Source organism: Bison bison, unplaced genomic scaffold, assembly GCF_000754665.1.
Source record: "Bison bison bison isolate TAMUID 2011002044 unplaced genomic scaffold, Bison_UMD1.0 scf7180017864168, whole genome shotgun sequence".
In the NCBI taxonomy this organism is placed as follows: domain Eukaryota; kingdom Metazoa; phylum Chordata; class Mammalia; order Artiodactyla; family Bovidae; genus Bison; species Bison bison.
The window spans coordinates 3304557-3330625 of record NW_011494740.1 but is presented as its reverse complement, the minus strand read 5'-3'; the positions used below and the strand labels follow the sequence as shown (position 1 = coordinate 3330625).

The following is a 26069-nucleotide window of genomic DNA, read 5'->3' as shown; positions in this document are numbered from 1 at the left end:
CCTGATGCTGGGAGGGATTGGGGGCAGAAGGAGAAGGGGACGACAGAGGATGAGATGGCTGGATGGCATCACCAACTCAATGGACATGAGTTTGAATGAACTCCGGGAGTTGGTGATGGACAGGGAGGCCTTGCATGCTGTGATTCATGGGGTCGCAAAGAGTCAGACACAACTGAGTGACTGAACTGACTTACTGACTGACTGACTCTCTGAAGAACTATGAATGGAGGTTCATAACATTGTATAGAAGATGGTGATCAAAACCATCCCCAAGAAAAAGACATGCGGAAAGGCAAAATGGCCTTATAAATAGTTGAGAAAAGAAGAGAAGTGAAAGGCGAAGGAGAAAAGGAAAGATATACCCATCTGAATGCAGAGTTCCAAAGAATAGCAAGGAGAGATAAGAAAACCTTCTTAAGTGATCAATGCAAAGAAATAGAGGAAAACAATAGAATGGGAAAGACTAGAGATCTCTTCAAGAAAATTAGAGATACCAAGGGAACATTTCATGCAAAGATGGGTACAATAATGGACAGAAAATGTATGGACCTAACAGAAGCAGAAGGTATTAAGAAGAGGTGGCAAGAATATACAGAAGAACTATACAAAAAAAGATCTAAATGACCCAGACAATCACGATGGTGTGATCACTCACCTAGAGCCAGACATTCTGGAGTGCAAACTCAAGTGGGCCTTAGAAAGCATCACTATGAACAAATTAGTGGAGGTGATGGAATTCCAGTTGAGCTATTTCAAGTCCTAAAAGATGATGCTGTGAAAAATGCTGCACTCAGTATGCCAGCAAATTTGGAAAACTCAGCAGTGGCCACAGGACCGGAAAAGGTCAGTTTTCATTCCAAACCCAAAGAAAGGCAATGCCAAGGAATGCTTAAACTACCACACAATTGCACTCATCTCACATGCTAGTAAAGAAATGCTCAAAATTCTCCAGGCCAGGCTTCAATAATACATGAACTGTAAACTTCCAGATGTTCAAGCTGGTTTTAGAAAAGGCAGAGGAACCAGAGATCAAATTTTCAACATCCACTGGATCATCAAAAAAGCAACAGAGTTCCAGAAAAACATCTACTTTTGCTTTATTGGCTATGCCAAAGCGTTTGATTATGTGGATCACAACGGTGGAAAATTCAAGAGATGGGAATACCAGACCACCTTACCTGCCTCCTGAGAAATCTGTATGCAGGTCAAGAAGTGACATTTAGAACTGGACGTGGGACAATGGACTGGTTCCAAATTGGGAAAGGAGTACATCAAGGCTGTATTTTGTTACTCTGCTTATTTAATCTATATACAGAGTACATCATTCAAAATGCTGGGCTGGATGAAGCACAAGCTGGAATTAAGATTGCCAGGAGAAATATCAATATCTCAGATATGCAAATGATACCATCTTTATGGCAGAAAGCAAAAAGGAACTAAAGAGCCTCTTATTGGAAGTGAAAGAGGAGAGTGAAAAGTCTGACTTAAAACTCAGCATCCAGAACACTAAGATCATGGCATCCAGTCCTATCACTTCATGGCAAATAGTTGGTGAAACAGTGGAAACATTGAGAGACTAGACTTTATTTTCTTGGGCTCCAAAATCACTGCAGAAGGTGATTGCAGCCATTAAAAGATGCTTGCTCCTTGGGAGAAAAGCTATGACCAACCTAGACAGCATATTAAAAAGCAGAGACATTGCTTTGCTGACACAGTTCGTCTAGTCAAAGCTACGGTTTTTCCAGTAGTCATGTATGGATGTGAGTTGGACCATAAAGAGAGCTGAGCACCAAAAAATTGACGCTTTTGAGCTGTGGTGTTGGAGGAGACTCTTGAGAGTCCCTTGGACTGCAAGATCAGTCCAGTCAGTCCTGAAGGAAATCAGTCCTAAATGTTCATTGGATGGACTGTTGCAGAAGGTGCAGCTCCAATACTTTGGCCACCTGATGCAAAGAACTGACTCATTAGAAAAGACCCTGATGCTGGGAAGGATTGAAGGTGGGAGAAGGTGACAATAGAGGATGAGGTGGCTGGATGGCTTGCTTGCTGCACGCAGGCTTTCTCTAGTTATGGCAAGTGGGAGCTACTCTCCAGTTATGGCACATGGCTTCTCATTGCGGTGGCTTCTTGTTGTGGAGCATAGGCTCTAGGGTGCACAGGCTTCAGTAGTTGTAGCATGTGGGCTAAGTAGTTGTGCGTCAAGGGCTGTGGAGCACAGGCTCAGTAGTTGTGATGCACAGACTTAGTTGTCCAAGGCCTGTGGGATCCTCCTGGATCAGGGATCAAACCTGCGTCTCCTGCATTGGCAGAGAGATTCTTTTTTTTTTTTTTTTAACATTATTATTATTTTATTATTATTATTTTTTTTTACTTTACAATATTGTATTGGTTTTGCCATACATCAACATGCATCTGCCACGGGTGTACAGACAGATTCTTTACCTCTGAACAATGGCCCTGGGTTTTGTATTTCTTACATGAGTTTTCTCTTAAGTCTTGTGTGTATTGAGGTATTTCATTTGTTTCTTACTAATTTGTAAGAACTCTTATGAAAGGTATTATCTCTGTGTTATACGTGTTGGAAAAAATTTTTTCAAGTTTGTTTTTGTAATTTTACTTTGTTTATAGTAACTTCTATGGCACTGAGACTTAAAAGTTTTATTTTGTAAAATCTGTCAGTTTTTGACTCCTGGTTCTGGTTTGCTCTTGGGAAGACCTCCTCAACCCGAAGTATAAAAATAGGTTAGTCAGCTGCTGTTTTAGTTTATGATTTTTTTAAATGAGGTATTAGACCCAGAACAACTGGTTGGAGATAACTTTCCTTATTGAAGTGTTGATTCCTTTTTGACTTTCTGGGGTCTTCTACAAATGTCTATGGGTACTTAGGCTGCTTCCACCATTAGGTGATTGTGAATAATTAAACTGTTATGAACATCAGTGTATGTGTATCTGTGTTTCTATATACTTTCAGTTCTTTTGGGTGTATTTCTGAAAGTGGAATTTCTGGATCCTATAATTCTATCATTAATTTTTTGGAGAACCACCATATTGTTTTCTATAAATGTAAAACTACATCATTTTACATTGCCACAGTGGTACACAAGGGTCCTGGTTTTTTTCACATCCTTTATAACACTTGATATTTTCTGTGTTTACATGATAATCATTCCAATGGATGTGAACCGATATCTCATTGTGGTTTTAACGTGGTTTTAGGGTTATTGAACATCTTTTTCATGTGTTTATTGGCCATTCATGTATCTTCTTTGGAGAAATGTGTATTCAAGTCCTTTGCCCATTGATGAATCAGGTTGTTTATCTGTGAGTTTAGAAGTTCTCTCTATTCTGAATATTAAAATATATTAATATTGTCATAAAGTATGATTTGCAGATAGATCTCCCATTTTGTGGGTTGCCTTTTTACTCTATTGTTCCTGCTATTTGGTGTACAGAAGTGTTAGTTTTTTTTAATTGAAAAAAATTTGGGGAGTAATGCCACGTGGCATGCAGGATCTTAGTTCCATGACCAGGGATTGAACTCGTTCTTGTCCACTGCAGTGGATCCATGGAGTCTCAACCACTGGACCATCAGGGAAGCCCCCAGAAGTTTTAATTTTGATGAAGTCCAGTTTATCTATGTTTCTATTTGATGTCATATCCAAGAAAATACTCTCATATCCAATGTCCTGAACATTTTCCCTTATGCTAAGAGTTTTATAGTTTCAGTTTATGCTTTTAGGCCTTTAATCCATTTTGAACTAACTTTTGTATAAGACTATTAGGTGAGGGTCTTTCTTCATTCTTTTGCGTGTGGATATTCAGTTTTTCCAGCATCATTTGTTGAAAAAGCTGTGCTTTCCCCATTGAAAGGACTTAGCAGCCATTTGAAAATCATTTGACCATATATGTGTGGCTTTATTTCTGGGTGCTATTCTATTCCATTGATCTCCATATTTGTCTTTATGATAGTACCATATATGTTGATTATTATAGCTTTGTAGTAAGTTTTGATATCAGGGAGTTTGATCCCTCCAAATATGTTGAAGATTGTTTTGACTCTTGTTGCGTATACATTTTCAGTTCAGTTCAGTCACTCAGTCGTGTCCGACTCTTTGCGACCCCATGAATCACAGCACGCCAGGCCTCCCTGTCCATTACCAACTCCCGGAGTCCACCCAAACCCATGTCCATTGTGTCGGTGATGCCATCCAGCCATCTCATCCTCTGTCTTCCCCTTGTCCTCCTGCCCTCAATCTTTCCCAGCATCAGGGTCTTTTCAAATGAGTCAGCTCTCCGCATGAGGTAGCCAAAGTATTGGAGTTTCAGCTTCAGCATCAGTCCTTCCAATGAACACCCAGGATTGATCTCCTTTAGGATGGACTGGTTGGATCTCCTTGCAGTCCAGGGAACTCTCAAGAGTCTTCTCCAACACCACAGTTGCACAAATGTGCAACTTTTTAATGTGCTGTCTAGGTTGGTCATAAGTTTCCTTCCAAGGAGCAAGTGTCTTTTAATTTCATGGCTGCAGTCACCATCTGCAATGATTTTGGAGCCCAGAAAAATAAAGTCAGCTACTGTTTTCACTGTTTCCCCATCTATTTGCCATGAAGTGATGGGACCAGATGCCATGATCTTTGTTTTCTGAATGTTGAGCTTTAAGCCAACTTTTTCACTCTCCTCTTTCACTTTCATCAAGAGGCTCTTTAGTTCTTCACTTTCTACCATAAGGGTGGTATCATCTGCATATCTGAGGTTATTGATATTTCTCTCGGGAATCTTGATTTCAGCTTGTGCTTCCTTCAGCCCAGCATTTCTCATGATGTACTCTGCATAGAAGTTAAATAAGCAGGGTGACAATATATAGCCTTGATGTACTCCTTTTCTTATTTGGAACCAGTCTGTTGTTCTATGTCCAGTTCTAACTGTTGTTTCCTGACCTGTATACAGGTTTCTCAAGAGGCAGGTCAGGTGGTCTGGTATTCCGTCTCTTTCAGATTTTTTCATAGTTTATTGTGATCCACACAGTCAAAGGCTTTGGTATAGTCAATAAAGCAGAATAGATGTTTTTCTGGAACTCTCTTGCTTTTTTGATGATCCAGTGAATGTTGGTAATTTGTTCTCTGGTTCCTATACATTTTAGGATAAGTTTTTTTTTATTTCTGTGAAAAATGTCACTGTGTTTTTCATAAGATCGCATTGGATCTGTAGATTGCTTTAGGTAGTATTGACATGTTAAGTCTTCTAGTCCATGAACATGAGTTGTATTTCCATTTATTAATATCTTCTTTAATTTCTTTTAGCCATGTTTTATAATTTTCATTTTACAAGTCTTGTCTCCTTGGTTAAGTGCTTAGTTTTTTCTCTTCTTGAAGCTATTGTAAATAGAATTATTTCCTTAATTTCTTCTTTTGTTTATTACCTCTAATCATTTTTTATGTTTATGTATGTGTATGTGTGTAATCTTTAGAGTTTCTTACTTGCAAGATCATATCATCTGTAAACAGAGTATTTCTTTCCAGTTTCAATGCTTTTATGTTTATTTTTCTTGTATAATTGCTCTGGCTAGAACTTCTAGTACTGTGTTGACTAGAAGTGGTGAAAGTGGTCATCCTTGTCTTATTCCTTTTTCTAGAAGAAGAGCTGTCCATCGTTCATCATTGAATTTGATGTTTACTGTGTGTTTTTCATATATGATCTTTGCTATGATGATGTAGGTAGTTTCTTTTCTTAGATTGTTGAATTTCATTTTTTAGTCATCAGGAAAGGGTACTGAATTTTGTGAAGTACTTTTTCTGTATTAATTGACATGACCATGTAGTTTTCCTCTTTCATTTTGTTAATGTGGTGTATTATTTTGATAGATTCTTGTATGTTGAACCATCCTTGCATCCCAGGAACCATGTTTGAATTTATACCAGCTTAATTTCATAAATGTGCTCCTTTATAGCTCTGTCCTCACATACTTTAAGTCATTGATGTCATAAAATTATATCTTTATGTGTTGTTTGTTCAAAAGCATAGTCTAATAATTTAAAGAATGTATCAGTTTCTTAAATCATGTATAAAACAAACAGGCATATTATAAACCAGAATTACAGTAATAGTAGATTTTATAATTATCTATGGATTTACTTTTACCAGTTATTTTTAGTTTTTCTTACAGGGCTGGTTTTACTTATAGTGATAATGATTTTCCTCAGCTGTTGTTTACCTTAGTTATTGTTGTTGTTCAGTCACCAAGTCATGTCCAACTCTTTGTGACCCCATTGACTGTGGCATATCAGGCTATTATATTGATAGATTCTTGTATGTTGAACCATCCTTTCATCCCAGGAACCATGTGGTTAGGATATATAACAATATGAACCATTTGGGGTATATTAATGAGAATTTTTCCTGTGTCCTCCACTATCTCCCAGAGTTTGTTCAAATTCCTGTCCCTTAAGTAGGTGATGCTGTCTAATCATCTCATTCTCTACTGCTTCATTTTCATTTTGCCTTCAGTCTTTCTCCTCATTTAGGATCTTTTCCGAAAGAGTTGACTCTTCACATCCGGTGGCCAAAGTACTGGAACTTCAGCATCAGTCCTTCCAATGAGTATTTGGGGTTGATTTCTTTTAGGATTGACTGATTTGACCTCCTTGCAGTCCAAGGGACTCTCCAAGAGTCTTCACCAGCACCACAGTTCAAAAGCATCAATTCTTTGGCACTCAGCCTTCTTTGACTTCCGTGGTGGCTCAGACGATAAAGTGTCTGTCTACAGTGCGGGAGACCCAGGTTCGATCCCTGGGTCGGGAAGATCCTCTGGAAAAGGAAATGGCAATCCACTCCAGTACTATTGCCTGGAAAATCCCATGGACAGAGGAGCCTAGTAGGCTACAGTCCATGGGGTTGCAAAGAGTCGGACACGACTGAGCGACTTCACTTTCACTTTCAGCCTTCTTTATGGTCCAGCTTTCACATCCATACACGACTGTTGGAAAAACTGTAACTTTGACTATGTGGACCTTTGTCGGCAAAGTGATGTCTCTGCTTTTTAATGTGCTATCTAGATTTGTTTATCTTAGAATGTCTTGATTTTGTTCTCATTTTTGAAGGATAGTATAGTCAGATATAGAATTCCTTGTTGATAGATTTTTTCCTTTGAATATACCAATTCAGTGTTTTTTGGCCAGCATGGTTTTTGATAAGAAATCTTCTCATAATCTTATTGAGGATCTTTTATGTGTGATGAGTCACTTTTTTTCTTTGTGCTTTCAAGAAAGAGTTCTCTCTTTGCCTTTGTCTTTGGACAATTTAATTATAACTTTTCTTGATACAGGTCTCATTCAGTTTACTGTACGCGTAGTTCCTTGGGTTTCTTTGATGTTTATATTCATGTCTTTCATCAAATTTGGACTTCTTTGGTGATTATTTATTTAAATAATATCTTTGCCCTTTTCTGTCTCTTCTCCTGAGATACCAGCAATGTGTATATTAGTCCCTTTCTTGGTGTCCCATAGGTCCCTTAGGTTCTGTTTACCTTTCTTAAGTTTTTCTTCTTTCTGTTCCTCAGATTTGGTCCTTTTTATGGTCATATTTTCAGGTTCACTCACTGTTTCTTCTGCCTGCTCAAATCAGCTTTTGAATCTCTAATAAAATTTTCATTTCAGTTATTGTACATTTTTAGCTCCAGAATTTCCTTTTGGTTCATTTGTCTTTTATTGATATTTTCATCTTGTCACAAATCATTTTCTTGATTTTGTTAAAGATTTTCTTTCTGTCTGTCTGTCTCTTTCTTTCCTTTTTCACCATGCTGTGCAGCATGTGGGAATCTTAGTTTCCTTACCAGGGGTTGAACCTGTGTTCCCTGCATTGGAAGTGCAACTCTTAACTGTTGAACTGCCAGGCAGGTCCCTGAGGCTCTTGAAGATGGTCGTTTTAATGTCTTTACTTACTGAGTTTGCCATCTGCTATTTTTTTTTTTTCAAGGACGGGTTCTGTTGATTAGTTTTTGTTTTTTCTTTTGAATTGGCCATTCTTTCCTGTTTCTTTGAATGTCATGGGATTTTTTTATTTTTGTTTTTGAAAACTTGACATTTGGATATTATAAGATGCGAAGTTTGAAGATCAGGTTCTTCTCCTTCCCCAGCATTTGCTGGATTTTTTCCCTTTGTTTGCTTAGTTTTTAAAATTGTTGCAATATGTCCCCATTCCAGGTATCAGTCTAATATGTAAATAAAAGGTCTTTTCAGGTCTTTTCTGAGCCTGTGTCTTTCCATGGTCATGTTTGTGACTTTCTAAATTTCCTTGTACATGTTATTACTTTTTAATATCTTAGTCCTTAAATATTTATTTCCCATAAGGAGGAAATAGGAAAAATGAAGCGAAGAAATAGAACAAAATAGGTGCTAGCTCTTTTAATCTCCTGCATGTTGTTTTAGCTGAATGGAGAGACTGTTGCAACATGGTGATGGTTGTTACAGCAATGGCTGCCTGTCTCTATGTCTCCTTATCCATAATCAGAGACAGCAGTCAGTGATCAGAATACAGATTCCCAATATTTGAAAGACAAGGCCCTTATTGCTCATCTTGGTGATTGTAAGCCTGTGCAAACTGTTCTAAGAACTTGGACTTGGCTGCTTGTCTCAGAGCTGGGTATAGGTAACTGCTACCATCCAAATTGCCTTAATTGACCAAAGTTACTGTTGAACCTTTTGACTAGAAGTTACAAGCCTTCAGTAGACTCCAGAACTCCAAATTTCATCGGATTCTGCCAGCGCTGTTGTCTAGGTGAGAACATGGTTGGTGTCTCCTCAGTTCAGTTCAGTTCAGTTCAGTCGCTCAGTCGTGTCCGACTCTTTGCGACCCCATGAATCACAGCACGCCAGGCCTCCCTGTCCATCACCAGCTCCCAGAGATCACTCAGACTCACATCCATCAAGTCAGTGATGCCATCCAGCCATCTCATCCTCTGTTGTCGCCTTCTCCTCCTGCCCCCAATCCCTCCCAGCATCAGAGTCTTTTCCAATGAGTCAACTCTTCGCATGAGGTGGCCAAAAGTACTGGAGTTTCAGCTTTAGCATCATTCCTTCCAAAGAAATCCCAGGACTGATCTCCTTCAGAATGGACTGGTTGGATCTCCTTGCAGTCCAAGGAACTCTCAAGGGTCTTCTCCAACACCACAGTTCAAAAGCATCAATTCTTCAGCGCTCAGCTCTCTTCATAGTCCCTTTCACATCCATATATGACTACTGGAAAAACCATAGCCTTGACTAGACGGACCTTTGTTGGCAAAGTAATATCTCTGCTTTTCAGTATGCTATCTAGGTTGGTCATAACTTTTCTTCCAAGAAGTAAGCGTCTTTTAATTTCATGGCTGCAGTCACCATCTGCAGTCAATTTGGAGCCCCCTAAAATAAAGTCTGACACTGTTTCCACTGTTTCCCCATCTATTTCCCATGAAGTGATGGGACTGGATGCCATGATCTTCGTTTTCTGAATGTTGAGCTTTAAGCCAACTTTTTGACTCTTCTCTTTCACTTTCATCAAGAGGCTTTTTAGTTCCTCTTCACTTTCTGCCATAAGGGTGGTGTCATCTGCATATGTGAGGTTATTGATATTTCTCAAGGCAATCTTGATTTCAGCTTGTGCTTCTTCCAGTCCAGTGTTTCTCATGATGTACTCTGCATAGAAGTTACCTACTCTGCAATTTTCCTGAGGTCACTTAGTGTATATTTCATATCTTATTGTACAAGGGCCCTTGATTTATTCTTGCTGATTATTTTAGTACTTTTATAAATGTAAAAATTTCTAAGGGAGTGGGGAAGGATTGGAAGTTTGAGATTAGCAGATGCAAACTATTGCATATAGGATGGATAAAGAACAGTATCCTGCTATATAGCCAGGAAACTATATTCAGTATCCTGTGATAAACCATAATGGAAAAGAGTATGAAAAAGAATGTATACACAACATGTATAACTGAATCACTTTGCTTTACACTAGAAATTAACACATTGTAAATCAACTATACTTCAATAAAATTTAGAATTCTATGTTGTTAAATACTTTTGAAAATGTAGTAATTGATATATATATTGTACTATAAAGGAAGACTGTAGGTTAATAATTTGATAGTTTTTTATTTAAAAATTTTTTATTTTCAGAATTTTTACCCAGTTAAATAATACCATAATGAGTTGTTTTGTTAGTAATTATCATGGGTGAGAAGATTGTTGGTAAAGATTTAATTAATTTTATGGCTACTCTAATTAGTACCAAATTGCTTTCTCAGTTGTTTTTCATTTTGTCTTTTTTAAGTGAATTAATTTAATTGATATGTTACTTACAGAATATTGTATTAATTTTAGATGTACAACATAATGATCTCATATACGTATATATTGCAAAATGATTAACACCATAAGTTTAATTAACACCCATCACCACGTAGTTACATTTTTTTTCTTGTGATTAGAACTTGTAAGATCTACTATCTAACAACTTTCAAATATACAGTACACTCTTGTTATTAGTTATTACCTATAGTCATCATGCTGTACCTTGCATCCCCAAGACTTTTTTTTTAAATAACTGGAAACTTGTACCTTATTACCACCTGCAGTCATTTCATGCTCCCGGCTCTAGTAACCACCAACCTGTTGCCTGTGTCTATGCATGTGTTGGTTTGTTTTTAAATTTAGATTCCCCATGTAAGTGAAGTCATGTGCTATTTGTCTTTGTTTCATTTCACATAGCATAATGCCCTCAAGGCTCATTAATGTTGTCACAGATAGCAGGATTTCTTTCTTTTTCTTTTATGACTGAAAAATATCCCATTGTGTGTTTGTGTCACATTTTCTTTATCCATTCATCTATTGATGTGCACTTTTGTTGTTTCCATGTCTTCATTATTGCAAATAATGCTTCAGTGAACGTGGGGGTACATGTATCTTTTTGAGGTAGTGATTTTGTTTCCTAAGCATAAACACCCAGAAGTAGAATTGCTAGACTGTATGTTGTATTTTTGATTTTTTGAGGTATATTCATACTGTTTTCCATAGTGACTGCACTAATTTACATTTCCACAGCACTCCATATCTTTTTCAACACTTGTTTCTCTCTTTTGGTAATAGCCATTCTCAGATTTGTGAAGTTATACTTCATGGTGGTTTTTACATACCTTTCCTTGATGATCAGTGCATGTTGAGCTCCTTTTCATGTACCTGTTGGTTGCTTGTAGTCTTTGGAGAAACTTCTGTTCAGTTTCTCTGCCCATTTTTTAATGAAATTGTTCTGTTTTTTTGGTTGAGTTGTATGGATTCTTTATATATCATGTGTTTTGAATATTAACTTCCTTATGAGATAGATGACTTAAAACTATTTCTCCTGCTCCATAAGTTGCCTTTTAATTTTGTTGATAGTTTTCTTTACTGTACAGCTTTGTGGTTCCACTTTTCTTTTGTTGTTTTTGTTTTGGTGTTTAATCCAAAAAATCACTGCCAAAACCAGCTTACGCTCATGTTTTTTCCTAGAAATTTTATGTTTTCAGGTCATATATGTAAATCTTTAATCTATTTTGTGTTGATTTTTGTATATGGTATAAGATATTGGTCCAGTTTCATTCTTTTGTATGTGGCTGTCAGGTTTTTCCCGCATCAGTTATTAAAGAGACTATCCTTTTCCCGTGGTGTATTCTTGGCTCCTTTGTCATACATGAGTTGACCACACATGCCTGGATTTATTTCTGGCTCTCTATTCTGTTTCAGTCATTTATGTGTCTATTTTTCCATATTGTTTTGATTACTATGGCTTTGTAATTTAGCTTGAAATCATGAAGGGATTGAAATCAGTCCCTCTGGTTTTGTTTTTCCTTCTCAACATTGCTTTGGCTATTTGGGGTCTTTAGTGGTTGCATGCAAACTTTAAGATTGTTCTCTTTCTGTGAATAAGGCCATTGATATGTCCATAAAGATTGCTTTGAATCTGCAGGTTGCTTTACATAGGGTGAACATTTTAGCAATGTAACTTTTCCCCATCTATGAGTACAGAATATCATTCCATTTATTTGTGTTTTCTTCAGTTTCTTTCATCAGTGTCTTACAGTTTTCAGTGTACAGCTCTTTTTCCTTCTAGATTATATCTAAGTATAATTTTATTTTTTTTGCTGTAGTTTTAAATGGGATTTTCCCCTCAATTTCTCTTTCAGATAGTTCATTATTTGTGTGTACAAATGCAACTGATTGTAGTATGGTGATTTTGTATCCTGAAACTTTAGTGAATTCATTTATTAGTTCTTAGAGTTGTTGTTTTTTTTTTTTTGGTTGGATTTTTTAAGGTTTTCTTTCTATAAAATCATATCATCTGCAAATGATGACAATTTTATGTCTTCCTTTCTGATACCGATTCATTTTATTTATTTATTTTTCATATTTAATTTTTTATAGCCAGTATTACCAGTACTGTGTTGAATAAGAATGATCAGAATGGGTACCCTTCTTCATTTTAGAGGAGAAGCTTTTAATCTTTCAGTGTTTCATATGATGTTAGGTGTCATTTGTGATACTGGCCTTTATTGTGTTGAAGTACGTTCCTTCTATACCCAGGTTTTTTTAAATATATTTTTTAATTGAAGGATAATTGCTTTACAGAATTGTGTTGGTTTTTGCCAAACATTGACACGAACCAGCCATATATACCCAGGTTTTTGAGTTTTATAGTGAAAGGATGTTGAATTTTGTTAAATGCTTTTTCTGTACCTTTTGAGGGATCAAATGATTTTTATCTTTCATTTTACCTATGTGCTTTATCACATTGATTCGTGTATGCTGTACCATTCTTGCATCTCTGAATAAGTCCCATTTGATCATGGTGTATGATTCTTTCAATGTGTTGTGGAGTTTGGTTTCCTAATAATTTGATGAGAGTTTTTGCATCCCTATGCATCAGGGGTATTTGATTTATATTTTTCTTTTACTGTCCTGTCCTTATCTAGCTTTGGTATTAGTGATGGCCTTCTAAACTGAGTTTAGAAGTGTTCTTTCCTCGTAAACTTTTTGAAAGAGTTTGTAAAAGATTGGCATTAATTCTTATTTGATAGACTTGCCAGTGAAACCATTTGGTCCTGAACTTTTCTGTATTGGAAGGTTTTTGATTACTAATTCAGTCTCCATATTTGTTATTGATCTGTTCAGATTTTCTTTTTCTTCATAATATATTTTGGTAGGTTGTATGTTTCTAATTATTTGTCCCTTTCTTCTAGGTTATATGATTTGTTGATGTAGAACTTTTTATAATCATCACTTACAATACTTTGTATTTCTGTACTACCAGTTGTAATGATTTTACTTATTGGGTGGGCCAGAAAATTCATGTTTTTCCATAAGATGGTACTGAAAAAAACCTGAAAAAATTTTTTGGCCAGCCCAGTACAAGTCTTTTTGCCCTTAGTCCAGCCAGTAGGTTTTTTTATCCTCCCCATAAAACTGGCTCTTCAGTTCAGTCGCTCAGTTGTGTTCGACTCTTTGCGACCCATGGACTGCAGCACACCAGACTTCCCTGTTCATCACCAACTCGAAGAACTTACTCAAACTCATGTCCATTGAGTCAATGATGCCATACAGCCATCTCATCCTCTGTCGTCCCCTTTTCCTTCCACCTTCAGTCTTTCCCAGCATCAGGGTCTTCAAATCAGTCAGTTCTTCACATCAGATGGCTAAAGTATTGGAGTTCATCTTCAGCATCAATTCTTCCAATGAATATTCAATACTGATTTCCTTTACGATGGACTGGCTCTTAGGTTATCCATATTGTTGGCATACAATTATTCATAGTAGTGTTTAGATGATCTGTTTTTCTTTGAGTCTTTTTTTTTTCTTGGTTTGTCTAGCTAAAGGTTTGTCAGTTTTGTTTGTTTTAAAAAATAAGCTCTTAGTATGGATCTTTTCTATTGTTTTTCTTATCTCTTTTTATTTACTTTTTCTCTGGTCTTTATTGTTTCTTTCCTTCTGCTAACTTTGGGCTTAATTTATATTTTTTTCTGGTTCCAAGAGGTGTAAAGTGAGGTTTTTCAGTGGAGTTCTATCTTGTTTTTTAATGTAACTTTTATTGCTATTAACTGCCCTCGTAGAACATTTCATGGATTTTGAAATTTTTGCTTATGTATATATTTGTTTCAAGATACTTCTTGATATTCCTTTTGGTTTCTTCTTTAGCCAGTTGATTTTCAGGAGCACATTGTTTAATCTTCCTATTTTTTTTGAATTTTTCAGACTTCTTCCTGTTATTGATTTCTTGTTTTATGCTCTTGTGATTGGGAGAGATTTTTGTGTGTGTGTCTTAAGTTTGCTAAGATTTGCTTTGTGACCTATCTTAAAACATCCTGGAGAATGTTCTGTGTTGTTTTATAAAAACATGTTAGGTCTATTTGATCAAGTTTATGGTTCACTCCAATGTTCCTTCTTGATTTTTTTTTTTTTTTGGTCTGGATGATCTAATGATAACTGAAAGTGGGGTAGGTATTAATGTCCCATACTATTATTGTATTATGTTTTCATAGTAGTGATATTATGTTAATCATCCAAAATTTGGTTTTAATACATTTGAAATATTTAACCAGTAGCTTATATTTTAAACTATTTTCTCTGTAGGTAAAATTTGTTACCACACCCTAAGTCTTATTTTGTATGTAACTTCTGATACGTGAACTATGCATCAAACATATTAATGATTACTTTTGACTTATTTTTTGATTACACATAAGTGTGATTATCATCTACTTGTGTTCAGGGAATGTTTACTTTTTAGATCCCTTTGATATATTTAGCACTTGTATTTTTCTTTGTTCACTTTGCCTGTGCACAATTTTGGAAGAATAAAACATTTCTTGTTTTTTTCTTTCAAAGAAACATGGAGAATTTAAAGATAGAATAGGAAGGAGAACTTATTTTTCAAATCATAGTTTAATATTCTTTCTACTGTTCAGACCACATACTCTGCTATATAAGACTTTATTTGTGATCTGTTATTTTTATCTTGAATATATGCCAACTGGCTTCTAAATTTATTTTTGCTTAGAAGAATTGAGTGTAATAATATTTTATTTTGCAGCAGTTCACAATCAAGTAAGACAGACAATTATGCAAAGCAGACTTCTTACGCTAAAGAAAAACGAAGAGATGATGATGGCATTTCTTTTATGTCTGATACTCAGCCTAAAGGTTTGTGAACCTCAGAAAACTGTTGCCATTTGAATTTTTGTCTATTGTAGTTTTAGTACTATTTGAGTTATAACTATATTTATCCATGAAAGTAAAGAGAGATTTTTTAGCAACACAAAGAAAATTGCTAAATTTACTATTTGTATCCTACAGTGTACATCTCTTGATTTATTTACTAAATCTGGAAGTTAAATTTGATTATTATTTCTTGTCATTTTTTTGTTTGGCTGGCATATAGCAATAAAGTTATAATGTTAATTTGTCTATTTCTAAATATTACTTTCATGAAAGTGAAAATGTTTATCACTGAGTCATGTCTGACTCTTTGAGACCTCATGGACTATAGCCAGCCAGGCTCCTCAGTCCATGGAATTCTCAAGGCGAGAATACTGGAGTGGGTTGCCATGCCCTTCTCCAAGGGATCTTCCTGACCCAGTGATCGAACCTGGGTCTCCTGCATTAGTAGACAGATTCTTTACCGTCTGAGCCATGGATCTGTCTAGTCATTGATATTATTGCTAATTCTATTATTATTATTGGCTTTCCACTGCCTGTCTTCCTAGTATGAAATATATTCTTGTTTTTTTTTTAATTAATTTATTTTTAATGTGAGGACATTTGCTTTACATTGTCTTGGTTTCTGCCATACATCAACATGAATCAGCCACAGGTACATTCTTTATTCATTAGAATTTTTCTCAACTCTAGTAGGAGGATTCCAATACAAGTCACTTTTAGCAAATTTAAAGGTAAATACATCCCAGACTTCTAAATATTCATTGTAGGTTTTCTTGCCTGTAGGATTAATGAATTGACTTCTTTTTGTCTCTTTTTAAAAAGACTTTTAAATAATTTAATATACAAATTTTCACCAAAGCCAATTTATATACTAGTCAGGTGTGAAACTAACACTTTCCAGGGTCTCTTCGATTATTGATAGCTTCAAGCTAGTTGAAATATTTTGTTTTCTGAATGATTTTATAAATTATTCACAAGAAAAGGTGGTCCTTTAATGATATTGTGTAAAAATTTTTTGTATTTCATTTGGAACACAGTTGTTTTCACATTTTAAATACTCTTTTTCATAGAAGAGAACACTTGCAAGGAAACTAGTATCTTTGACGTATACAGGAAACCAGCTGTAACTCTTACGAGGGCAGTCTCTAGAGAAAGTATTATGACTGTAGATGTAATCTTTAAATTGATTACTAAATACGATCTGCATGTAATGGAGGACTTTTTTTTTTTTTTTAAACAAATTGTCCTTTTCCTAGAAATAATTATCCTTGCTTACAGTATAAAAATAAAGGTGGATTTGTATTTGTGCAAGTGGGCTCAATTCAGATACCATCAAAACACTGTTAAACCTTCATTGCTTTTCTTGGTAGAGTAGGAATAGTTAAATAAAAAGCTTTCTAATTTATGTCCTTCAGTATTCCTTCAAAGTAACAAATTCTAGACTTACAGCAGGGAAAAATGAATGATAAAAAAAGCACTATATAGTTTCTTAGTATCCCTGAAGGTTCTCCTCTTAGGTAAAGTGTTTTAAAGAAAGTTAGCTATTGAAACATTATTAAAACTCACAGTATTTTCATCCTATAGATAATTGTGTCTAATACCAATTGTTTAACAAAAGCCTATAAATTAATGGGTGTTTTGAATTAAATCCCAGGTATACCACTGAAAAAAGTTTTTTCTTCCAGTTTTTTATAATTGACAGCACTGTATAAGTTTAAGGTGAATAGTATAATGATTTCATTTATATATATCATGAAATGATTATCACAATGAGTTTAGTCAACATCCATTTATTCATATAGATGCATGGTTTTGTTTCTGGGCTTTTTATTCCATTCCATTTACCTATCTAGAAAAAAATTTTCCTTATGATGAGAACTCAGGATTTACTCTTAACAACTTTCATATATAACATAGAGCAGTGTTAATTTCATTTGTCATGTTATATATTATGTCTCTTAAAACTTATTTATTTTATAATAGGAATTTTGTACGTGTTGACTGCCTTCATTCGATTCTTCCTCCCCCTGTCTCTGATAACCACAAATCTTGTCTCATTTTCTGATTTTGTTTTTGAATTATAATCAAATTATACAACACTGTATTAGTTCCTGTTACACAGCATAGTGATTCAGTATTTCTGTACATTTCAAATAATCACCATGATAAGTCTAGTTATGATCTGTCATATACAAACATTGTGGTTTAGTCACTAAGTTGTGTCTGACTCTTGCGACCCCATGGTCTGCAGCCTGCCATGTTCCTCTACCCATGGGATTCTCCAGGCAAGAATACTGGAATGGGTTGCCATTTCTTTCTCCAGTGGCTCTTCCTGACCCAGGAATCAAACCCAGGTCTCCTGCATTGCAGGCAGTTTCTTTACCAACTGAGCTATTCCTCACACTCAGTATACCTTTATTTTGTAGTGCCTTAAGTTTGCCTTGTAAAACTTGCTTTTATGAATATAATACATTGGAAATATTTAACATTCTTTTGTTTATAGGAATTTGTTAGCTGTTTAATTTTATATGGTAACGATATTTGCAAGTTAAATATATATATATATATATATATTTCAGGTAGAGTCCTGTTTTTTTAAAATAATGTCTGACGCTATCTAATACATTTATTCCAGTTTCCCATGAGATTGTCTTGACTGATTTGCAGTTAGTGAACTTCTTGGAGGAAAACTGCTATATTGGGGTTTTCCAAGCCTTAGTTCTTTCATCAGTTTTTAAAAAATTTTATATTTTATATTGGAGTATAGTTGATTAACCGTATTGTGTTAGTTTCAGGTGTACAACAAAGCAATTCAGTTACAAATATACATGTATCTAAATATACATGTGTCTTTTCCAAGTTATTTTCCCAATTAGGTTGTTACAGAATATTGAGCATAGTTCCCTGTGCTATATAGCAGTCCTTGGTTATCCACTTTAAATACAGAAATGTGTACATGTCAGCTCCAAATTCTATTACTCTTTCCTCCTACCCTTCCCCCCTGGTAACCATAGTTCTCTAAGTCTATGAGTCTGTTTCTGTTTTGTAAATAAGTTCATTTGTATCATTTTTATAAGACTCTGCATATAAGAAATATCATATATTTATCTCTGTCTGTCTGACTTACTTCACTCAGTATGGTAATCACCAGGTCCATCTATGTTCCTGCGAATGGCATTATGTTATTCTTTTTAATGGCTGAGTAATATTCCATTGTATATATGTACCATATCTTTATCCATTCTTATGTTGATGGCTATTAGATTGCTTCCATATCGTGGTTATTGTTAACAGTGCTGCAATGAATATTAAGGTGTATGTATCCTTTCAGATTATGTTTTTTTGGATATATGGCCAGGAGTAGGATTGAAGGATCATATGGTAGCTGTATTTTTGCAAACCTCCATACTCTTATCTGTAGTGACGGCACCAATTTACATTCCCACCAAACATGTAGGAGGGTCCCCTTTTCTTCACACCCTCTCTAGCATTTATTGTTTGTATATTTTTTGATGATAGCCATTTTGACTGGGTGAGGTGATAGATATCATTATACTTTTGATTTGCATTTCTCTCATATTGTAAAAGATGATGGTGTTAAAGTGCTGCACTCAACATGTCAGCAAATTTGGAAAACTCAGCAGTGGCCACAGGACTGGAAAAGGTCGGTTTTCATTCCAGTCCAAGAAAGGCAATGCCAAAGAATGCTGAAACTACTGCACAATTGCACTCATCTCACACGCTAGTAAAGTAATGCTCAAAATTCTCCAAGCCAGGCTTTAGCAATTTTGAACCATCAACTACCAGATGTTCAACCTGAATTTACAAAAAGTGAGAGGAACCAGAGATCAAATTGCCAACATCCGTTGGATCAGCAAAGAGCAAGAGAGTTCCAGAAAAATATCTGCTTCTGCTTTAAAGCCTTTGACTGTGTGGATCACAACAAACTGTGGAAAATTTTTTTTTTTTTTTTTTTTTTTTGAGCTAAAGAAATCACTGTTTTATTTCTCAGAACTATTGGTTTAAGCAACACCTTTTTTTTTAAATTTACAATATTGTATTGGTTTTGCCATATATCAACATGAAAATTCTTAAAGGGAATACCAGACCACCTGACCTGCGTCCTGAGAAATCTGTATGCAGGTCAAGAAGCAACAGTTAGAACTGGACATGGAACAACAGACTGGTTCCAAATCAGGAAAGGAGTACGTCAAGGCTATATATTGTGACCCTGCTTATTCAGCTTGTGTGCAGAGTATATCATGTGAAATGCCTGGCTGGATGAAGCACAAGCTGGAATCAAGATTGCTGGGAGAAATATCGATGACCTCAGATACGCAGATGACACCACCCTTATGGCAGAAAGCAAAGAACTAAAGAGCCTCTTGATGAAAGTGAAAGAGGAGAGTGAAAAAGTTGGCTTAAAGCTCAATATTCAGAAAAATAAGATCATGGCATCTGGTCCCATCACTTCATGGGAAATAGATAGGGAAACAGTGGAAACTGTAGCTGACGTTATTTTTCTGGGCTCCAAAACCATTGTAGATGGTGATTGCAGCCATGAAATTAAAAGACGCTTGCTGCTTGAAAGGAAAGTTATGAGCAACCTAGATAGCATATTAAAAAGCAGAGACATTACTTTGCCAACAAAGAGTCGGACATTACTGAGCGACTGAACTGAACTGAACTGAGACAGTATATTAAAAAACAAAGACGTTACTTTGCTGACAAATGTCTGTCTAGTCAAAGCTATGGTTTTTTCAGTAATAATGTATGGATGTGAGAGTTGGACTATAAAGAAAGCTGAGCACCGAAGAATTGATGCTTTTGAACTGTTGTGTTGGAGGAGACTCTTGAGAGTCCCTTGGACTGCAAAGAGATCCAAACAGTCAGTCCTAAAGGAAATCAGTCCTGAATATTCATTGAAAGGGCTGATGCTGAAGCTGAAACTCCAGTACTTTGGCTACCTGATGCGAAGAACTGGCTCATTGGAAAAGACCCTAATGCTGGGGAAAATTGAAGGCGGGAGAAGGGTATGACAAAGGATGAAAAGGTTTGATGGCATCACTGACTCGATGGACATGAATTTGAGTAAGCTCAAACTCAAAGTGTTGGTGAGGGACAGGAAGGCCTGGTGTGCTGCAGTTCATGGGATTGCAAATAGTCGGATACGACTGAGCGACTGAACTGAACTGAATAATTAGTAATGTTGAACATCTTTTCATGTGCCTCTTGGCCATCTGTATATCTTCTTTGGGGAAGTATCTGTTTGATCTTCTGCCCATTTTTGATTGGATTGTTTGTTTTTTTGTGATATTAAGTCACATGAGCTGTTTGTAAAATTTGGAGACTAATCCCTTGTCGGTCACATCATTTCAATTGTTTTCTCCCATGTTTTGGATTCTCTTTTCATTTATTTATGATTCCTTAACTGTACAAAAACATTTAGTTTAGTTCTCATTTGTTCATTTTTATTTTTATTTCCATTATTCTTGGAGATAGATCATAAATATATTGCTGCAGTTTTTGTCAAGAGAGTGTTTTGCCAATGTTTTCCTCTAAGAGTTTTATAGTATGTGGTCTCACATTTAGGTCTTTAATCTATGTTAAGCTTATTTTTGTGTATGGTTTTAAAGAATTTTCTAATTTCATTTTTTTTTTTTTACATGTAGCTGTCCAGTTTTCCTAGCACCATTTATTGAAGGGACTGTTTTTTCCTCCTTTTTATAGTTTGCCTTCTTTTTCATAGATTAACTGACCATAGATGCATGGGTTTGTTTATTCCATTCCATTTACCTATCTTTCTTTTTGTGCCTGTACCCTACTGTGTGGATAACTGTGCTTTGAAGTGTATAGTCTGAAGTCAGGGAACAGCATGCTTTCTTTAGCTTCATTTTTCTTTCCCAAGATTGCTTTGGCTATTCAGGGTCTTTTGTGTCTCAATACAAATTTTAAGATTTTTTTGTTCTAGTTCTATAAAAAATGCCATTGATAATTTGACACAGATTGTATTGAATCTGTAGATTGCCTTTGGTAGTATAGTCATTTTGACAATATTGATACTTTGAATCCAAGTACATGATATATATTTCCATCTGTTTGTGTCATTTTTTATTTCTTTCATGAGTGTCTTAATAGTTTATGGAGTACAGGTCTTGGTTTGTTTATTCCTAGGTATTTTATTCTTTTTGATGTGATGGTGAATGGGATTGTTTTCTTAATTTCTCTTTCTGATCTTTCATTTTTAGTGTGTGTATAGCAATGCAGTAGATTTCTGTGTATTAATTTGTAACCTGCAGCTTTACCAAATTAATTGATGAGCTGCAGTAGTTTCCTGGTAGTGTCTTTAGAATTTTCTATGTATAGTATCATGCATCTGCAAACAGTGACAATTTAATTTCTTTTCCAATTTGAATTCCTTTTATTTCATTTTCTTTGATTGCTATAGCTAGGACTTCCAAAACTATGTTGAATAAATGTGGTGAGAGTGGACATCCTAATCTTGTTTTGATCTCAGAGAAAATGCATTTAGCTTTTCACTACTGAGTATGATGTTAACTGTAGGTTTGTTTCTACAAACAGTAGGTTTGTAGGCCTTTATTATGTTGCCCACTTTCTGGAGAGTTTTTATTATAAATGGGTGTTGAATTTTGTCAAAAGCTTTTCTTTTGAAAAGCTTTTTGGATGATCATATGGCTTTTACTCTTCAGTTTGTTGATGTGGTGTAGCACACTGATTTGTGGATTTTGAAAAATCCGTGCATCCCTAGGATAAATCCAATGTGATAATGGTGTATGCACCTTTAATGTATCCTTGAATTCAGATTGCTAGTATTTTGTTCAGGATTTCTGTGACTGTGTTCATTAGTGATATTGGCCTGTAATTTTCTTTTTTTGTGATATCTTTTTCTGGTTTTGACAGCAGGATGATGGTGGCTTGACAGAATTTGTTTGAGAGTTTTCCTTCCTCTGCAGTTTTTGGGAACAGTTTCAGAAGGCTAGGTGTAGCTTTTTTCTCAGTGTTTGATAGAACTCAATTCTGAAGCCATCTGGTCTTGGGCTTTTATTTTTTGGGAGTTTTTAAGTCATAGTTTGAATTTTGATGCTTGTAATTGGTCTGTTCATATTTTCTTTGTCTTCCTGATTCAGTCTTGAAAGATTGTACCTTCCCTGGTGGCTCAGAGGTTAAAGCGTCTGCCTGGAATGCAGGAGACCCAGGGTCGATCCCTGGGTTGGGAAGATCTCCTGGAGAAGGAAATGGCAACCTACTCCAGTACTCTTGCCTGGAGAATTCCATGGACTGAGGAGCATGGTAGGCTACAGTCCATGGAGTTGCAAAGAGTCAGACATGACTGAGCGACTTCACTTTCACTTGCAAGAATTTTTCCAGCTTGTTTTATTGGCATACAGCTATGATCCTTTGTATTTCTGTGATATTAGTTGTAACTTCTTTTTCATTTCTAATATTGATTTGAGTCTTTTATCTCAATAACTCTGGCTAAAGGTTTATTAATTTTGTTTATTTTTCAAAGAACTAGCATTTAGTTTCATTGACCTTTACTGTTGTTTTCTTTGGCTCTATTTCACTTAAATCTACTCTGGTCTGTATGATTTCTTTTTGTCTACTAACTTTGGATTTTGCTTGTTGTTCTTTCTCTAGTCACTTTAGGTATAAGCTTAGGTTGTTTATTTGAGATTTTTGCTTCCAGAGGTAAGATTGTATTGCTATAAACTTCTCTCTTAGAACTGCTTTTGCTGCATCTCAATAGATTTTGGATCATTGTGCTTTCATTTTATTTGTCTTTAGGTATTTGTTTGATATCCTCTTTGATTTTTTCTAAGGGATTTTTGCCCACAGTAATGCATACAATGATCATCTGAATTAAATTCACCCATTCCAGATCGTTTTAGTTCACTGATTCCTGAAATGTTCACTCTCGCCATCTCCTATTTGAGCACTTCCAATATACCTTGATTCATGAGCCTAACATTTCAGGTTCTATGCAATATTGTTCTTCATAGCATCAGAATTTACTTCATCACCAATCACGTCCACAACTGGGATTTGTTTTTGCTTTGGCTCCATCTCTTCATTTTTTCTGGAGTTATTTCTCCACTCTTCTCCAGTAGCATATTGGACACCTACCAACTTGGGGAGTTCATCTTTCAGTGTCATATCTTTTTGCCTTTTCATGCTATTCCTGGGCAAGAATCCCTTAGAAGAAATGGAGTAGCCCTCATAGTCAACAGAAGAGTCTGAAATGCAGTACTTGGGCGCAGTCTCAAAAATGCAGAATGATCTCTGTTCATTTCCAAGGCAAACCATTCAATATCACAGTAATAAAGTCTATGCTCCACTTTGAGTGTTCTCTAGTGGCTCAGATGGTAAAAAGTTTGCCTACAAATTGGGAGACCCAGGTTAGATTCATGGGTTGGGAAGATCCTGTGGAGAAGGGAATGGCAAACCACTCTAGTATTCTTGCTTGGAAAATCCTGTGGATGGAGGGACCTGGTGAGCCCCAGTCCATGGAGTTGCAGAGTCAAACATGACTGAGCAACTAACACACAATCCAAGTTTATGCCTCAACTGCTAGTGATGAAGAAGCAGAAGTTGAATGGTTCTATGATGACCTACAAGAACTTCTAGAAGTAACAGCAAAAAAAGATTTCCTTTTCATTATAGGGACTGGGATGCAAAAGTAGGAAGTCAAGAGATACCTGGAATAATAGGCAAATTTGGCCTTGGAGTATAAAATGAAGCAGGGAAAAGGCTAACAGAGTTTTGCCAAGAGAACGCACTGGTCATAGCAAACACCCTTTTCCAACAACACAAGAGATGACTCTACACATGGATGTCACCAAATCATCAGTACTGAAATCAGATTGATTTTATTCTTTGCAACCGAAGATGCAGAAGCTCTATACAGTCAAAAACAGCAAGACTGGGAGCTGACTGTGGCTCATATCATAAAGTCCTTATTGCAAAATTTGGACATAAATGAAGAGAGTAGGGAAACCACTGGACCATTCAGGTATGACCTAAATCAAATCCCTTACGATTATACAGTGGAAGTGACAAATAGGTTCAAGGGATTAGATCTGATAGAGTGCCTGAAGAACTATGGATGGAGGTTTGTGACATTGTATAGGAGGCAATGATCAAGACCATCCCCAAGCAAAAGAAATACAAAGAGGCAAAGTGGTTGTCTGAGGAGGCCTTACAAATAGCTGAGAAAAGAAGAGAAGCTGAAGGCAAAGGAGAAAAGGAAAGCTATACCCATCTGAATGCAGAGTTTCAGAGACTAGCAAGGAGAGATAAGAAAGCCTTCCTCAGTGATCAGTGCAAAGAAATAGAGGAAAACAATAGAATGGGAAAGACCAGAGATCTCTTCAAGAAAATTAGAGATACCAAGGGAACATTTCATGCAAAGATGGGCACAATAAAGGACAGAAATGGTATGGACCTAACAGAAGCAGAAGATATTAAGAAAAAATGGCAAGAATACACAGAAGAACTGTACCAAAAAGATCTTCATGACCCAGATAACCATGGTGGTGTGATCACTCACCTAGAGCCAGACATCCTGAAGTGCAAAGTCAAGTGGGCCTTAAAGCATCACTATGAACAAAGCTAGTGGAGGTGATGGAATTCCAGCTGAGCTATTTCAAGTCCTAAAAGATGATTCTGTAAAAGTGCTGCACCCAATATGCCAGCAAATTTGGAAAAGTCAGCAGTGGCCGCAGAACTGGAAAAGGTCAGTTTTCATTCCAATTCCAAAGAAAGGCAATGCCAAAGAATGTTCAAATGACTGCACAATTGCATTCATCTCACATGCTAGCAAAGTAATGCTCAAAATTCTCCAAGTGAATCTTCAGCAGTATGTGAACTGTGAAATTCCAGATGTTGAAGCTGGATTTAGAAAAGGCAGAGGAACCAGAGATCAGATTGCCACCATCCAGGGGATTATAGAAAAAGAAGAAAGTTCCAGAGAAACATCTGTTTATTGACTATGCCAAAACCTTTGACTTTGTGGGTCTCATCAAAGTGTGGAAAATTCCTCAAGAGATGGGAATACTAGACCACCTTTCCTGCCTCCTGAGAAATCTGTTGCAGGTCAAGAAGCAAAAGTTAAAACCAGGCATGGAACAATATATTGTTTCCAAATTGGGAAAGGAGTATGTCAAGGGTGTGTATTATTACCCTGCTTATTTAGCCTATATGCAGAGTATATCATGTGAAATGTCCGACTGGATGAAGCATAAGCCAGAGTCAAGATTGCCGGGAGAAATATCAATAACCACAGATATGCAGATGCCACCACCCTTATGGCAGAAAATGAAGAGGAACTGAGGAGCTTCTTGATGAAAGTGAAAGAGGAGAGTGAAAAAGCTGGCTTAAAACTCAGTACTCAAAATCTAAGATAATGGTGTCTGGTCCCATTACTTTGTGACAAATAGATGGGTAAACAATGGAAACGGTGAGAGACTTTATTTTTTTGGGCTCCAAAATCACTGTACCAGATGGTGACTGCAGCCATGAAATTCAAAGATGCTTGCTCCATTTAAGAAAAGCTATGACCTACCAGACAACATATTAAAAAGCAGAGACATTACTTTTCTGACAAAGGTCCATCTAGTCAAAGCTATGGTTTTTCCAGTAGTCATGTATGGATGTGACAGTTGGACCATAAAGATAGCTGAACACCGAAGAATTGATGCTTTTGAACTGTGGTGTTAGAGAAGACTCTTGAGAGTCCCTTGGACTGCAGGGAGATCCAACCAGTCAATCCTAAAGGAAATCAATCCTGAATATTCATTGGAAAGACTGATGCTGAAGCCGAAGCTTCAATAC

General features: G+C 36.1%; 1 protein-coding gene across 7 annotated transcripts in view; it reads left to right on the top strand.

Moving 5' to 3' along the window:
• The window catches only part of SENP7 (SUMO1/sentrin specific peptidase 7), a 190787-nt gene that overhangs the window by 111547 nt on the left and 53171 nt on the right, over positions 1–26069 (top strand). For 4 of the 7 annotated variants that reach the window (XM_010841983.1, XM_010841986.1, XM_010841985.1 and 1 more), the window contains one exon: positions 15091–15200. In XM_010841983.1, the coding sequence (XP_010840285.1) occupies positions 15091–15200 (110 nt within the window). The remainder of the gene's footprint in view (positions 1–15090; positions 15201–26069) is intronic. The other 3 variants (XM_010841988.1, XM_010841987.1, XM_010841984.1) reach the window with 1 other exon arrangement.